Here is a 15,128-nt window from a genome sequence, read left to right as displayed (position 1 = left end):
GTGGGTACATTTACACAAGGATTAAAAAACTCTTAGCTAGCCTGGGCTCTGGAGATGAAAAACTGCTGGGTAGATATCTGGGCTTGAGCTGTAGCCCAAGCTTCCAGATGCTGCCAGGTTGGTGCCAGTCTACACAGTAATTTTTAGCCCCACAGAACCAACACAAGTATGAGCCAGCTGACCTAGTTAGCTGTGGCCATGCCGTGAGTCTTTTATCCTTGTGTAGGTGTAGCCAGTGTGTTGGTCAGCAGGATTTGGAACACCTGTTCAGCAGATATGGCAGGCCTACCAATACAAATTGCATGTGGAAGTGAATCAGTGCTACAGTCACACTCATCTTGCCTCCTCTGAGGCCGGTGTTTCCAATGGTTGTTATAGATGGTTCCCAGCTTGTTCTCCCCCAAACCTGCATCATATTATAAATTTGCCTCAATGTGTGCTCTGGGTCCTTGCCCACATGACGAACCTTCTTTTGACCGAGCCTCAATTTTTCCTTAATAGCCAAGGTAATGAATCCACCTTTTTAGTTTTCAAACAGAGATAATGTTTTTACTGAGACTGGTTTTTCTATTCCCTACAGTGGACAAAGAAGAAAAGAAAGAAACTAAGTGTAATCAGAAAGCTCAGGTTCTGATAATAGAATAGGATAGAAAAGCTTTAGACTTTCATGTCACTGGTTCAAATCCAGTCCAGCTTTGGTAGTTTATCTCGTTTTCAGTAGAGAAATGTTCCCATTACAAAAATCACCATCACAACTGGCACTTCTGTTGGCTCTCTCAGCATTGGCATCACAAATTTCAGAGACATGAAGCTAACCATTGCCCTTTTTCCTTTCTACCTCCATACATGCCCTGTCTGGGGCAGAATTAAGATACAATGATTGAAAGGTGAGAGACAAAGGGTTTCAGTCTAAACAGCTATCAATCTGACATCCCTGAAAAGTACTAAATTTACCAAATAACTAATTTTTTAAAAAGATTGTGAGGGTTTCATTTTAATTAACAAAATTAGTGTGACAGCCATTCAGAAAATAGGTGAAGAGAGAACATGAATCTGGCAATAAAAATCTACTGATAGAGTATATTGTACATACTGTAGCTATAATCTTCAAAGGATTGGATCGTTGTTATGCCCACTAAAAATGTGTACTATGCAGGTTAGAGTGACCTATTCAAATCACATATATCTACATGCAGTTGGTCTCTTGAAAAGGTCAAGAAGAACTTTACGATTATACATGTATTCTTAAACCCTTGTACTCTAAGTGAAGCATAGGTCATCCTCAAGTCTCCTCCACTTCACTCTGTCTTGCGACAAAACTTCTAGCTGAGTCCAGGAGTACCCCAGTTGTTGTCCTTCAATCTCAGTAGATCTTCTCCACGTTATCTGAGGTCTTCCTCTTTTGCATTTTCCTTGTGGGTTCCATGTGAGAGCTTGATGGATTATGCTAGATGATAGTTTTCTGAGAGTGTGGCCTAGCCATCCCCACTTTCTTCTCTTGATTTGAACGTCAAGTGGTTCTTGTCCTGCTCTGTTCCAAAGCTCTTCATTTGTGACAAAGTCTTGCCATTTGATGTGAAGGATGTACCTCAGACATCTGTTTATGAATGTCTGTAGCTTGTGAATTGAAGACTTTTAGTATGTCAGGTCTCGCATCCATACAAGAGCACACTCTTCACATTTGTGTTGAAGATTCACAGTTTCGTCTTTGTAGATATTATTTGTGAACTCCATATGGGATGAAGAATCTTGAATGCAGCTGTTGCTTTCCCTATCCTAGCACTAATATCCTTGTCTGTTCCTCCGTCTCTGCCCATAATACTCCCCAAGTAGATGAACGGCTCCTCATCTTCCAGATCATCCCCTCCCAGTGTGATGGTGTTGTTGTCTGACTGGTTGATCCTCATTGTCTTTCCCTTGTTAATGCTCAGTCCAATCATTGTATATGTACATGTATAGCACTGTATAATTATATAGGTACATAAGTCAGAAAGCTTCCTATAGAATGTCATAGATCACAGGCAGAAGTAGGACACTGTGACTGTAAGAGCCTATTTATGCCAACTAGCAAAGGACACACCCAACCACACTATTATCAGAATAATCGAACAAACTGTGTCTTGCAAGGTATCGTATAAAACTGTGTGATGTATGTATGGGTTGTATGTGAAGAGTTGTAGCAGGTGTGCTGAAAATACCTTTTGCAGACAGCTGATAAACAAACCTACCCTAAAGAACGGGGGTTTACCAGTCTGCATGGATCAAGCTAAGAGCTGGATGAGAAAACAGAATGGTTTGATTATAAGCAAAGGGAAATTTGCATCTAAGATAAACAAAGTGATCAAACCCATCAACAAAGAAAACTGACCAAATAATGAAGAAGGGGGATGAAGCCTACACCCCCAAAGCTCGCAGCAGGGGAGAGAAACCCAGACAACATTCACTTTTTAAAGAATACATTTCAAAGTTTTTTTGGACTAGAAAGGAAATTCGTTTGTTTTCCTTCACTTAGGGGACAAAGTTATCAGCACCCTCTGAATCTGTCAATGATGGCTTCTCCTGCCTGTAGTGCTGCAGATAGTGGAAGTTTGATGTAATCAAGATAGCTGCTTAGGCAAAGATTGTAACTTCCTAAAGTTCAGTTTTGGACCCTAGAAAATGTTATTTTTGTTTTCTTTATAATCACACTTGTCTCTCTTTTTCTTGCTTAGTATAATGTATATCTATGTTCTGTATTAATAAACTTATGCTTAGTTTTATCATAAACCATCTCAGTTCTATGTATTAAAGCAAGTGTAGGTCCTTGACTGGATTAACAGGCGGGTGCACTCTCTCTTTGGAAGCAGCAAATGTGGTAAATGTTATGATTAACAAGCAACAGGGGCAGGATGTTGCCGACATCTTTCTGGGAAACTTGGTAACTTTATCTGCAAGGCAAGGTGCAGACTGGCAGAGTCTCGAGGAGTTTCTTCGTAAGGGGAAGAGACTGGTGAGGCCAGGATATACCATTAGCTTGAGAATAGAAGGGAAAGTAGGTAAAGTGGAATGTAGAAAGAGAAAGAAGAGTAAGAGGAAATCCTATCAAAGGGAAAATCTAGTAATAAAAAACAATAATTTATTTGGGAATGATCTGGCAAGATACTGAGTATCCTCAGCTTGAGCTGGTTTCAATGGTTATTGAGGGCTTAGCACTTCTCTGTGCCAGGCAGGACAGAGCTCCTTAGGAACAAAGATGCTCCTTCTCTTCCCTTTTTATTTCTTATTCTCCCCTCCCCTCCCACTCTTCCCTATTTTTCCAGTTCACCGCAAAACTAATTAAATGAACAACCCAAGTAACAAGAATCTCTTTTCAGAAAGGCTAGCTGCTGTTGATTACCTCCCTCTACAGATGGCATCTGTTTCTATAATTCATCTGCTTAATCTATCAAAGCCAGCAGTAATATGTAAGTAGTTATGATAATCTATAAAGTATACAATATTCTCCTTTGATTTAATAATAAACTAAATACCACTGATACCTATCACCTTGGTTTCTGAGCAATAGGTGGGTAAACTACTTACTGGTATAAAAGGAATATAGAAAATCACATGTCCATACAAATGAAAATTCTACCTTCAAATAGAGATTCATTATTTCCTTTCTTACTCCTTTTCTCCAGTTCTCCCTTTTCTGCTGTACATTTAATCTCTTACCCACTTAACAGCCTTTATCCTGAGAAGTATCATCTGTGTACTTTATCTTTTCAAATGTCAAATGCATCTAACCTTAATCTACTGTAGTCACTGGAAAAACTCTCATTGACTTCAAAGGGTTTTAGATCAGGCCTTATATTCTAACATAAAAATTACAAGGCAGACCATACTCATTCCACATTGTGCACAAGAACAACAAACATAATGGCAGAAAAGTTGTCCAATGACCAGTTAAGTTCATAGTAAAAACTGATACACCACTTTAGAAACCAGTGGCCTGACTTTCAGAGGCACTGACCAGTCATCGCTCCTATTGACTTTAACAGGAAGTACATGTGGCTCAGAGCACTCGAAAACTCAGGCCAGAAAGCCTTTGTAATTAAGACAGCAGCAAAACACAAGTCACATATGACAGGTCACAGCTACAAGCTAATCTCAAAGCCCTCTGCCCTCTCCTCTCTCTCTTTCTCCTCCACAATCTCAACTTTTCAAAACCATGCTACAAATTTAGAGTAAAAAAGCTAGCTATGTATATAAATGTCATCACTATAAAGTACACTTCATTTCCTGACATCTGTGCTACTCAGCTGCCAAACATGGACCCAGCAAGGCAGCAATAGTTGGCACCTCTCTAGAAAAGTCATTAGAGCTTTATGCCCTATTGTCAACTACAAGAACAGGGCATCAAATAAGTCTTGATTTTAAATGCAAGCACCAATGTACTTTTAATCTGTGCTGCTGTTTCCAAAAGTAATATTGAGTCAAGAGAAGCCAATTGTGTTTATTTTTCCTACATGCAGCGTGTTTGGAATAGAGATGAGCTTGCTGGCCTTTCAAATTGTGCAAGATAGTATCAAGATCAGAATGAATCGTATCTGGCCAAGTAAAATCACATTCAACATCAAAACTGCAAGCTATTAATTTTTTATTTCTAGAATTCATGATGTCATTATGCAGTTAGTAACAGTGAAGTGAAAGCCTTTGATATAGTATGAGTTCAGCTAAATACAAAGGCAGAAAAATACTTGTCTACTATCAAAGTAGTGACAGTATGTATGATTTACTTAGCTTTCCTCAATAAATATTTAAGTAAAAGCAAAATGCAGGAGTCTGATAGTGTTTAATAATTGTTATGTGTTTCTTAATATATCTTGAAGCTGCACAGATAAAAACTAACAGAATAAACTAAAAATCTTGGTCTGAGGCTGACATAAATAAGCATATGCTGATTTGTAAAAGTTGAGTATGTACCAGGCTTTGCAGGTATTAATGAGTTAAAAAGGAAGTTCTCACCTCACAATCCCTTCTAGCCCTGCATTTCAATGATTGCTAGGTAAATGCCAAGCTGAAGCAAATGTTTGTTGTTTTCCTTTTTGTTTTTGTGTCTGTGTATGTGTGTTTTTAAATAAAGAAGCTATGAATCATTTATTTTCAAAGTGTAAAATGTGCAGACCCAAATCTGCCCTTCCCATGGAAATGAACTGGGGAAAACAGACAGAGTTCTTGGGGAAAGGGGACAGAGTTCTTGGAAAATTTTGGCATTAAACTCCGCATTTCTGACACAGGCCCTTAACATGTTACTATGGAGTATAAAATTGTGACATTGAGATTCATTTATTATGACCAGTTTACCATAACTGCTTCTATCATTAATTCTTACTCACTCATTGCCCCAATCCAGGCGAGCAGTGATGTGCCGTTTTACATCCTTCATGCGGTCATGGGTGAGATGGCCAACAAGCACCTGCCTTCTCAGATCCAGGATTTCATTCATTATGTGCCATAGTCGGTGAAAGAGATCCCCTTCATTTCTCTGTCAGATACACAAAGAGTTATGCATACACCAACTGAGGGAGTCAACAATGCGAACAGTTACATTGTGAAGGGGGAACAAATACTCTCTAGGACCTTCTCTAACTTCTCCCTCGTGTGCATCATTCTCTCTCTGCCCCATCACATTGTGATCCTCCCTCAAAAAACATGTGAATAGGAACAAATGTATTTAGAGACTCAGCATCACATCAAGCACAAGCTACAGTAGACTTCCGATAATCCGGCACCCTTGGAACCCAGGTGGTGCCGGATTATCAGAAATGCCGGACTATCAGGAGGTACTCTGGCAGGGGCGGGTCTCGTCGAAGGAGAAGCGGAGGAGGGGGCGGGAGTGTGCCAAACCCTCCCTCCTGCTGCAGGGATGCAGAGCCTGCAAGCGGAAGAGGAGAGGCGGTGACAGGCAGGCAGCCGCATTCAGGACGTTCTGGTCAGTTACAGTCACTCCGGCTGGATCCACAGCCGACACGCAGTTAATGTAATTTTCCTCTCTACTGCCGGGAGGAGGGGGGGCAGGGGAAGGTAGGGGTCGGTGGGAGAGGGGGAGGGGGAGGAGGACGGGGCGAGGGTGTGCCAAAGCAGCCGCATTCAGGACGTTCTGGTCAGTTACAGTCACTCCGGCTGGATCCACAGCCGACACGCAGTTAATGTAATTTTCCTCTCTACTGCCGGGAGGGTGGGGGCCAGGGGAAGGTAGGGGTCGGCGGGAGACCCCTCCCCCTCTCCCACCGACCCCTACCTTCCCCTGCCCCCCGCCCTCCCGGCAGTAGAGAGGAAAATTACATTAACTGCGTGTCGGCTGTGGATCCAGCCGGAGTGACTGTAACTGACCAGAACGTCCTGAATGCGGCTGCTTTGGCACACCCTCGCCCCCTTCCCCCTCTCCCACCGACCCCTACCATCCCCTGGCCCCCCCTCCCAGCAGTAGAGAGGAAAGTTACATTAACTGCGTGTCGGCTGCGGATCCAGCCGCAGTTAATCAATTACTCTAACAACTTGAAGCAGCTGCCGGAGCACTTCCGGGTTGCAGTTGGTGCCGGACCCTCAGGCGTACCGGACCACTGGATGCCGGACCACCGGAGTTTTACTGTATTGTGTTAACACAATAACTGAAGGCTACTCTTTAAGCACTGCCTCCAAAGCCTCTTTCTACTTTTTATTGGCCTACAGAACAAGAATTCAGTTTCAGTCTTTTTTAGACATGCCTGATGACTGGTACTGCATATCATAGATCAGGCATCGTCTGACAGGCATCGTCTGCTTAACATGACTCTCAAGCATGGAGAATTATCTGAATTACCTTATGACTTTTTAACCCTGCACTTTCCCACCTTAGTTATACAATGATACAGGGTATCAGCAATAGTCCCCTTCCCTCACCTGTTCCAACTCTCCTTAATTAATGTCCTATTTTTATATTGTCTGGAGACCGTTATTTTGAGGAAGTGCTTTGAATCATTAAGATCTGCTGATGTAACATACAAAGTTTTGAAAAACATGATCAGAGATAGTTCTTCTTATCTTGGCATAGTGTCTTCCCTTCCCCTTGTTCCTTATTTGGATGAACAACTGCACAAAAACAGGAACATCGGCTGCCCTTCTGTACAATCTCTATGAGAAGGCAAAGTCCTCGGTCACATCATTACCTTGTATCTGTGACTTCTCTGCTTTAAAACTCCTTCCAACTGCTTTGGGGTGTCTTCTTTTTTAAATTTCATTTACACCATTAATTCTTTAAAGCAGGCACATAGCCCAGATTTGGGGCCAAATTATCATAATAAATTGCTATGAAGAAGATTAAGTCTTCTTACGGAAGAAATAAGCTACAAGATCATATGAACTTCTTACCAACACAGGTCTAGATCATCGTGCACAGATCCCTTGAAAAAGAAACAAACTAGAATATCTACAAGAGACAGAACTGCTTCCAGATGGAAAACTGACAAAAGTTCCATCAGTCACCACTGGGTTTATATTCCTTTTTGTAAGCATGCAGGAGACCCTAGATTTGGTGAAGAAATACACTTTTTCAAACCAGCTGAACTTCAGTATGAAATATGCACTACTCCACTGAATACGGATACTGCCATGGGACCCAAAATGTAACCTTCCTTACAATTATTTTAGTCTGATTTTTAATATCTTCCAAGCTCTATAAATATTTTGGGTATTTTATAATTATCTTCATTGCAGCTATGCCTAGTCATGAATCAGGATTCATTGGGTTAGATGCTATACAGAGACAGAACTATTGTACCTGACCCAAAGAACTTCTTGTTTTTCCAACTGTCACTCTTACTGAGAAATTAAAATATCCATTAAGACAGGGGTTATCAAACTTTGTGATACCGCGACCCCTCCTCTAAGTTGCTCGTGATGCCACTCTAAGTTGCTCGTGACCTCCCGGGGGGTCGGGATCCACAGTTTGAGAAATGCGGTATTAAGATTAACCCATGCAACAGCAGCTACCCTAGTATTAGTCATTAAGTTCATGTACTAGAATGTTTTTGCCTACAAAATAATAAATTTGTGGAGAGATTTGGTTTGGTTTGGTTCTGGGGCAGGGCCAAGGGAGGATTAATAAAGCACCTAGAGATGTATTAATTTCACTTTTATTAGGTAATCCAGTGTGGAAGAATTCATGATGCAAAAATCAAAATTAGTGGAGAGATTCTGATGAGTTAAATAATGAAAAATGATTCTAAGCATCTTGATAAGAAAGTACATTTAAATTAATTGTATTTACAGATGAGTCAGTGACACATTCATTCAACTAATCATATAAATTATGAAATTAGAGTCCACTATCTTACTACAGAAGAAGTAGATTCCATATCCCTGTCATATTAAATATGTACAGGAGCCTTACTTAAGGAGATTTCTTTGCTTACTCACATTAAATAATAAAGCATTAAAACTGGCCTCATATTAAGAAATAGTGCATACAATTTTATTACAGTTTCACTGTCAAATTTAATTGCTACTGTGTTACTTGAAAAGTAAGAGAATCCCAAAAGGAGACAGACATGTTTTTTATAGGGTACTGCAAAAGATGAAAATATACCACATGGATTAGCAATCACATCCAAGCTGAGGCTGAAAAATAAACTGTTGTTTATCAGGTTAAAAATGTGGTAGACCAGCTACTTCTATAGAACCCTGCCTAGCGTGAGCTCTGTTCCCACTACCCATCACTGTTGTGTCATAGACCATAGAAAGCAAGATAGAAAATGACTAATTTCTGAGTTTATAATTCTCACCATACTCTGACAAACAAATCACTGCAGCTACTTCCGGATTTTTTTTTTAAGTTTGATTTCTACTCAATGACAAAACAAAAACAAAAACAAAAACAAAAAAAAGGAACTTTGAAATTTAGTGATTAAATATTCTTATCTCCAGAAAGAAATGAAAATTACTTACCTGTAACCAGAGTTCTCTGAGATGAGCCTTTACATATTCACACTTGTGGGATCAAGTTGCCTGTGCTGCGAGCTTCCAGAACCTTCTGGACTGGAAAGCAATGTCCACTGAAGCTACTTGCCCCCCTCCCTTCCATCCTGGAGGGTATAAAAGGGGGGAATGCTCCTGACTACCCCTCTGCTCCTCCCACTATAATTCAATAATTGCTAACCTGAGACTCAAGGAAGTGGGGAAATTAGAGAATGTAAATATGCAGAACTCATCTGGAAGAACACTGGGTAGAAGTAAATAATCTTCATTTCTTCTTCGAGTGCCTCTGCCTATTCTGATGCTCTCTCTACACTATCAAATTTGTCACTGAAAGCTGCCTATTGGTGACAAAACAACAAAAGCGTACACACTGCAAGGTGATTTTTGTCTTAAAAAAATGTCCAGTTTCGGCGACAAAAGACTTCGACCCTTTATCTTTTCCTCTCCTTTTATTGTTGACAAACATCCATCACGCCTGATTTTTTTTTTAAGCTTTTTTTTATTGGTCTCCAGAAGTATCCCAAAATTCCCATGCTGCCACTCTGGTCAGTGCTTTGAACTCCACTGCCCTGCAACCAAGTAAACAACAATCCTCCCCTCTCCATTGCAAGCCCAGGAATTTTAAATTCCGTGTCCTGCTTGCAGGGTCAGTGCGGGGAGGTCTCACGGTGTCTTCCCTAGTGACCATGACTGGCTATCACACCAAATGCTCTCTCAGAGCTGTTAGATCTGATCAGTATATGGGGAGAGGAGTCTGTTCAACTCCAGCTACGAGTGACTGACTGCAATTGGGATATATATGGGATATATATTTCATGAGGCTTGTGATAAAAAGGCTATGATTAGGACACTCTGGAGTGCAGAGCAAAGATACAGGAGGTGAGGCAGATGTATAATAAGGAGAGGGAGGCAAATCGCTGTTCTGGTGCTGCACCTAAGACTGCCGTTTCTATAAGGAGCTGGACATTATTCTCAGTGGTGACTAAGTCCACCGCCATCAGCCCCTGGATACTCTGAAGGGGACGGAGACAGCAGAAAGAGGACCTAACCTGGAGGATAAAATTATTGATGAGAATGTAGAGCTTCTTGCAGGGTTGCCTGGTGGGGTAGGCAGCCAGGAACTATTCTCCATTCCTGAGGTCCATAGGCAGTCTCATTAGTTGCTCTTCAGGGAGCAGAAAGCAAGAGATGAGATGGAAGGCTGTGGAGGGCAGAGGTGTAGGAAAAAGAGAAGTAGAAGGCTGGCTGTGCTTCTGTGAACTGGATATTGCCCTGTGTTGCTAATTGGTTTGGCCAAACAGGGTGTTGATAGATACCAAGATCTCAATGGAATCCTCCAGAAAGAAGTCCTTGAAAGTTTCCCGAAGGTACTTGTTAAATCTCTGACAGAGGTTCCATGGCAGTGCAACTTAGTTACTTCCCCCATTGCAAGACACTGACCTATGCTATTCTGCAATCACTTGTGCAGGGACCAAATGAAATTAATAGGTAGCAGGTATAAAACAAACAAAAGGAAGTTTTTCTTTATGCAGTGCACAGACAACCTGTGGAACTCCTTGCCAGAGGTTGTTGTGAAGACCAGGACTTTAACAAGGGTTCAAAAAAGCACTAGATAAATTCATGGAGGTTAGGTCCAACATTGGCTATTAGCCAGGATGGGTAGGAATGGTGTCCTTAGTCTCCGTTTGTCTGGAAATGGATGACAGGAGAGGGATCACATGATGATTACCTGTTGTGTTTACTCCCTCTGGGTCATCTGGCATTGGTCACTGTCGGAAGACAGGATACTGGGCTAGATGGACATTTGGTCTGACCCAGAATGGCTGTTCTTATGTTCAAAACAGCACATAGTCACCTTCCTCTCCCATGGGGCTGCATGCAGCCCCCTGACTGATTTTTAGCATTGGTCAATGGCCACTAATAGGAAAAAAGGTTCCCCACCCCTGCCTTAAAGGAATCTAGGTTTCAGAAGGCAAATATTATGTGAAAATAAGGTCCTTTAGTATCTCCAAATAGACAGAAACTAAAGTACAAAAAACCCACAAGTTTCAGAGGGACAGCCAGATTCATCTGTATCAGCAAAAACAATGAGGAGTCCTGTGCACCTTAAAGACTAACAGATTTATTTTGGCATAAGCTTTTGTGGGTAAAACCCTCTTTATCAGATAAATCACCCATCAATTTTATTAATTACTCGGGAACCAGGTTTTCTGTTCCTGCTGCTTGTAATTTTTTGTCATAAAAGTTCATTTCAACACCAAGTGATAAACAAAACAAGTAACTGAAAAAATGACTGGAAACTTCAGGGGATAGCTGAATTAGTCTGTACAGAAAAAAAACAACAAATGGACTGGTAGCACTTTATAGACTAACAAAACATGCAGGTGGTATCATGAGCTTTTGTGGGCACAGACCACTTCTTCAGATGACCGGAGTTATCAGTTTAGGAATGTGCCGTCCCAAAATAAATAGGGGAGAAGGGAGAAGGGGGAAGGAAAAAGAGAAGGTGGAGGGAAACAAGGAACAGAGGGAATGAAAATATCAAAGGGAAAAACAAGTAGGCAGAGCTAATGCCATAAGCACCTGAAGGAAGATTGGATAGTTAAAAGGAAGCAGATAAGGATCAAAGGGAACTAACACAATAATCCACACAGAGAGCTGTTGGCACCTTCATTTAATGTTAGGTTGGTAATGTCCCAGCCATCCATTGTCCCGACTGAGGAGATGATGATCAGAGTAAGAACTGAATTTGTGGATAAATTGTAATTCCAATGCCTCCCTGTATATTTGACTAGTAGAACTGGTTTGTGACAAGACAACCACCTGGAGATCTTTTAAAGAGTGATCAGGTAGATTGAAGTGTTCCCCAACAAGTTTCTGTATGTTCCCTTTACAGATATCTGATACTTTCCCGTTGGAATTGTCCAGTTTGTCCAATATATAGCAGTGGGGCATTGCTGGCATTTGATGGCATAGATCAAATTACTGGATGTGCAGTTGAATGATCCCCTGATTTGGCAGCTTATGTTAGCACAGTGGCTGATTGCAAGGCTGGGTTCCTGGATGCTTATGATGTGGGTGTGTAGCATGGTTACCGGAAATAATTCATTTCAGGTTGGGGGGTTGTCTGTAAGCAAGAATAGGCTTTTCCCCCAAGGGCATCATTTTCCAAGATGGGTTGCAGATTGTGTGTAATGCGTTGGAGGGCTTTGAGCTGTGGACTATATGTATTAAGTGGAATTCTGTTATTTTCTCTTTGGGGTCTGTCTTGAAGTAGTTCATGTCTGGGTACTTTTTTGGCTTTGTCAATCTGTTTTTTTCACTTCTCCAGGTGGGAATTTCAGTTTTAGGAATGCTCTATAAAGATCCTACAGGTGTTTGTCTCTGTGTGTGGGATCAGAGCAAATACGGTTGTATCTTAGGGCTTGGCTGTATACAAGAGATTGAGAAATGTGCCTGGGATGGAAGCTGGAGGCATGAAGGTAAGTGTAGCGGTCGGTGGGTTTCCGGTATAGGGTGGTGGAAATTTGTCCATTATTCAATTGCACTGTAGTGTCCAGGAAGTGGATTACTTGTGTGGACTGGTCCAGGTGGAGGTTGATGGTGGGATGAAAGTTGTTGAAATCCTTGTGAAATTCTTCAAGTGTCTCTTCTCTGTGAGTCCATATGATGAAGATGTCATCGATGTAGCATAAGTAAAGTAGGAATGTCAGGGGGCAGCAGCTGAGGAAACGTTGTTCAAGGTCAGCCATAAAGATGTTGGCATATTATGGTGCCGTGCGGGTGTCCATGGCTATGCCGCTGACTTGGAGATACGAATTATTTTCGAATTGGAAGTAGTTGTGGGTGAGGACAAAGTCGCAGAGTTCTGTAATCAGGTATGCAGTGCTGTTATTGGGAGTGGTGTTCCTTATAGCCTGTAATCCGTCTTCATGTGGAATGTTGGTGTAAAGGGCTTCTACATCCATAGTGGCCAGGATGGTATTTTCAGGTAGATTACTGATGTTCTGAAATTTCCTCAGGAAGTCAGCAGTGTCGAAGATATAGCTAGGAATGCTCGTAGCATAGGGTCTGAGGAAGGAGTCAATATAACCAGATAATTCTGTGGTAAGTGTGCCAGTGCTTTGAGATGATGGGCTATCTGGGATTTCCAGGTTTGTGTATTTTGGGTATCAGATAGAAAGTTCCTGGTTGGGGATTAGGGGGAGTGTTAGTGTAAATGTATTCCTGAGCATCAGGGAGCTTTCTGAGCATTTTTTTCAGGGTTTTTTTGGTATTCCTTAGCGGGGTCACGGGAGAGAGGCTTGTAGAATCTGATATTGGTGAGTTGTCTGTTTGCCTCCTGTTCATAATCTGTCTTGTTCATGATGACTACAGCGCCTCCTTTGTCGGCCTCTTTGATTATGATGTTACGATTGTTTTTGAGGCTGTGTATAGCATTGCATTCTGCATGACTGAGGTTGTGTGTTATATAAGAGCTAAAGTTGAAAATATATTGTGGCACAGTAACCCCACTCCTGGATCCCAGTACCCTGCTCAGTCCTTCATTAGCCCTAAGCAGGGTTTGAGCTCTTGTCCCTCAGCTACAAAGGGCATTAGGGAGGGTGCCCTATGGTCAGCCTGGGCTACAAAAAACAGTCCTCTCTGGCTGTGTTCTCAGGCTGCCAGGAAAAGGAGGGCCTAAAACCCCTGTTTGGAGCTCCTCATCCCCACTTTCCTGTTTCTGGCAATGTTGCCCTTACCTTCCTTAGATTGTCTGGTTTTCTTCCTATCTGCTCTGGTCTCGTCTCACTCCACTTCCTCTCCCACTCTCTCATCCTCTCCCTGCAGGGAGGAATTCCTTTTAAAAGGCTCTAAGGCAGCCTCAAGTGAGATCAGCTGGCTCTGATTGATTTACAGCAGCCCTATCTCCTCTGCTCCTGAATAACCAGGACTGTTGCTGCCTTTTAGAGCTGCCTTTCTTTCTATCTATTGCCTCCAGGCTGACCCTGTCATAATATTTAAATGCAGTCAAACTAATCCCCACTTTATTTATAAAAAGTATACAATTAAAGATAAAGTGGAAAAGTTAACTGAACAATGAAGGGATCCAGTCAACTCCCCTACTGTCCTATGACTCAGTATGACCTAGACCAGTGTTTCTCAACCAGTGGTACGAGTACTCTTAGGGATACTCAAGAGAAATCTGGGGAGTGCGTTAACACAACTGAAATTTGGAGAAAACTGAATTTTTGTTTTAAGTTTTACAGTATTTTATTATTTTTGTACTTTTTACACTCAAAAATTTCATCACCTGCCCGGCTACGATTAAGTTGTTTAAACAAATATGTCTCAATGGTAGAAAAAAAATTGTGTGTTTGAAAACTGTAGGTACAGGAGGTACTTATATACTTTTTAAAGGGGGTACTTTATAAAAAAGGTTGAGAAACACTGACCTAGACTACCTTAACTTTGCCCCTTATTTTGTTCTGCATGAAAAATATGCTGTTAGACATACATTGCTGAATTTATACATTTTTTTAGCACACAAAGATTGTGAAAGGAATATAGTTCCAGGAAACATGCAGTTAGGTCTCATGTATAAATTCTTTTACTGATGCATGGGGTGGAGTACAAGAACATTTTTACCTACAGAAATAGCATGATTACATTTATTTAGTGCTATGAAGTCTGTGGGATTATATGATGTTGAAGTGTATGCAAGGCCTTTAACATTTCATATTTATAACTATATTATATAGAAACTAACGCACATCGTTCTTTTTTGCACTGAACATTACAATGTAGCTTACTGGAATACCACATATAAACATGTTACTAGTAAGGCATATTAGAAGTGCATTCTTTAGATAGGAAATTGTATTTTATGATATACTAGGAATTCATTATTCTGATCGTTGCTTATATTTTAGCTAGTTGTAGCAAAATTAATGTTGGGTAGATTGTGTAAATTAGACTTGGCAATAGTCAATCATGGAGAACTGGCTGGAAGCCTTAATTGGTCATTTCCTGATCCAACATTAGAGTTTTATAGAACTGTGGAATTTTCTCAAGCAAAATGTAATTCTGGGGAGGTGCTAACTGAATGTCAGTGAAACTTTCTGCCTTATCTCTTCCTAACAAACTGTGAGGGAGATTTTTTTAAAAAATGA

General features: G+C 41.1%; 1 protein-coding gene across 4 annotated transcripts in view; it reads right to left on the bottom strand.

Moving 5' to 3' along the window:
- Positions 1-15,128, bottom strand: part of DOCK4 (dedicator of cytokinesis 4) — a 386,260-nt gene that overhangs the window by 244,592 nt on the left and 126,540 nt on the right. For all 4 annotated transcript variants that reach the window (XM_006122512.3, XM_006122513.3, XM_075929689.1 and 1 more), the window contains exon 6: positions 5,358-5,506. In XM_006122512.3, coding sequence (XP_006122574.1) covers positions 5,358-5,506 — 149 coding nt within the window. The remainder of the gene's footprint in view (positions 1-5,357; positions 5,507-15,128) is intronic.

The sequence above is a fragment of the Pelodiscus sinensis genome, chromosome 1 (genome assembly GCF_049634645.1).
Source record: "Pelodiscus sinensis isolate JC-2024 chromosome 1, ASM4963464v1, whole genome shotgun sequence".
NCBI classification, from domain to species: domain Eukaryota; kingdom Metazoa; phylum Chordata; order Testudines; family Trionychidae; genus Pelodiscus; species Pelodiscus sinensis.
This window is presented reverse-complemented; position numbering and strand designations above follow the sequence as displayed.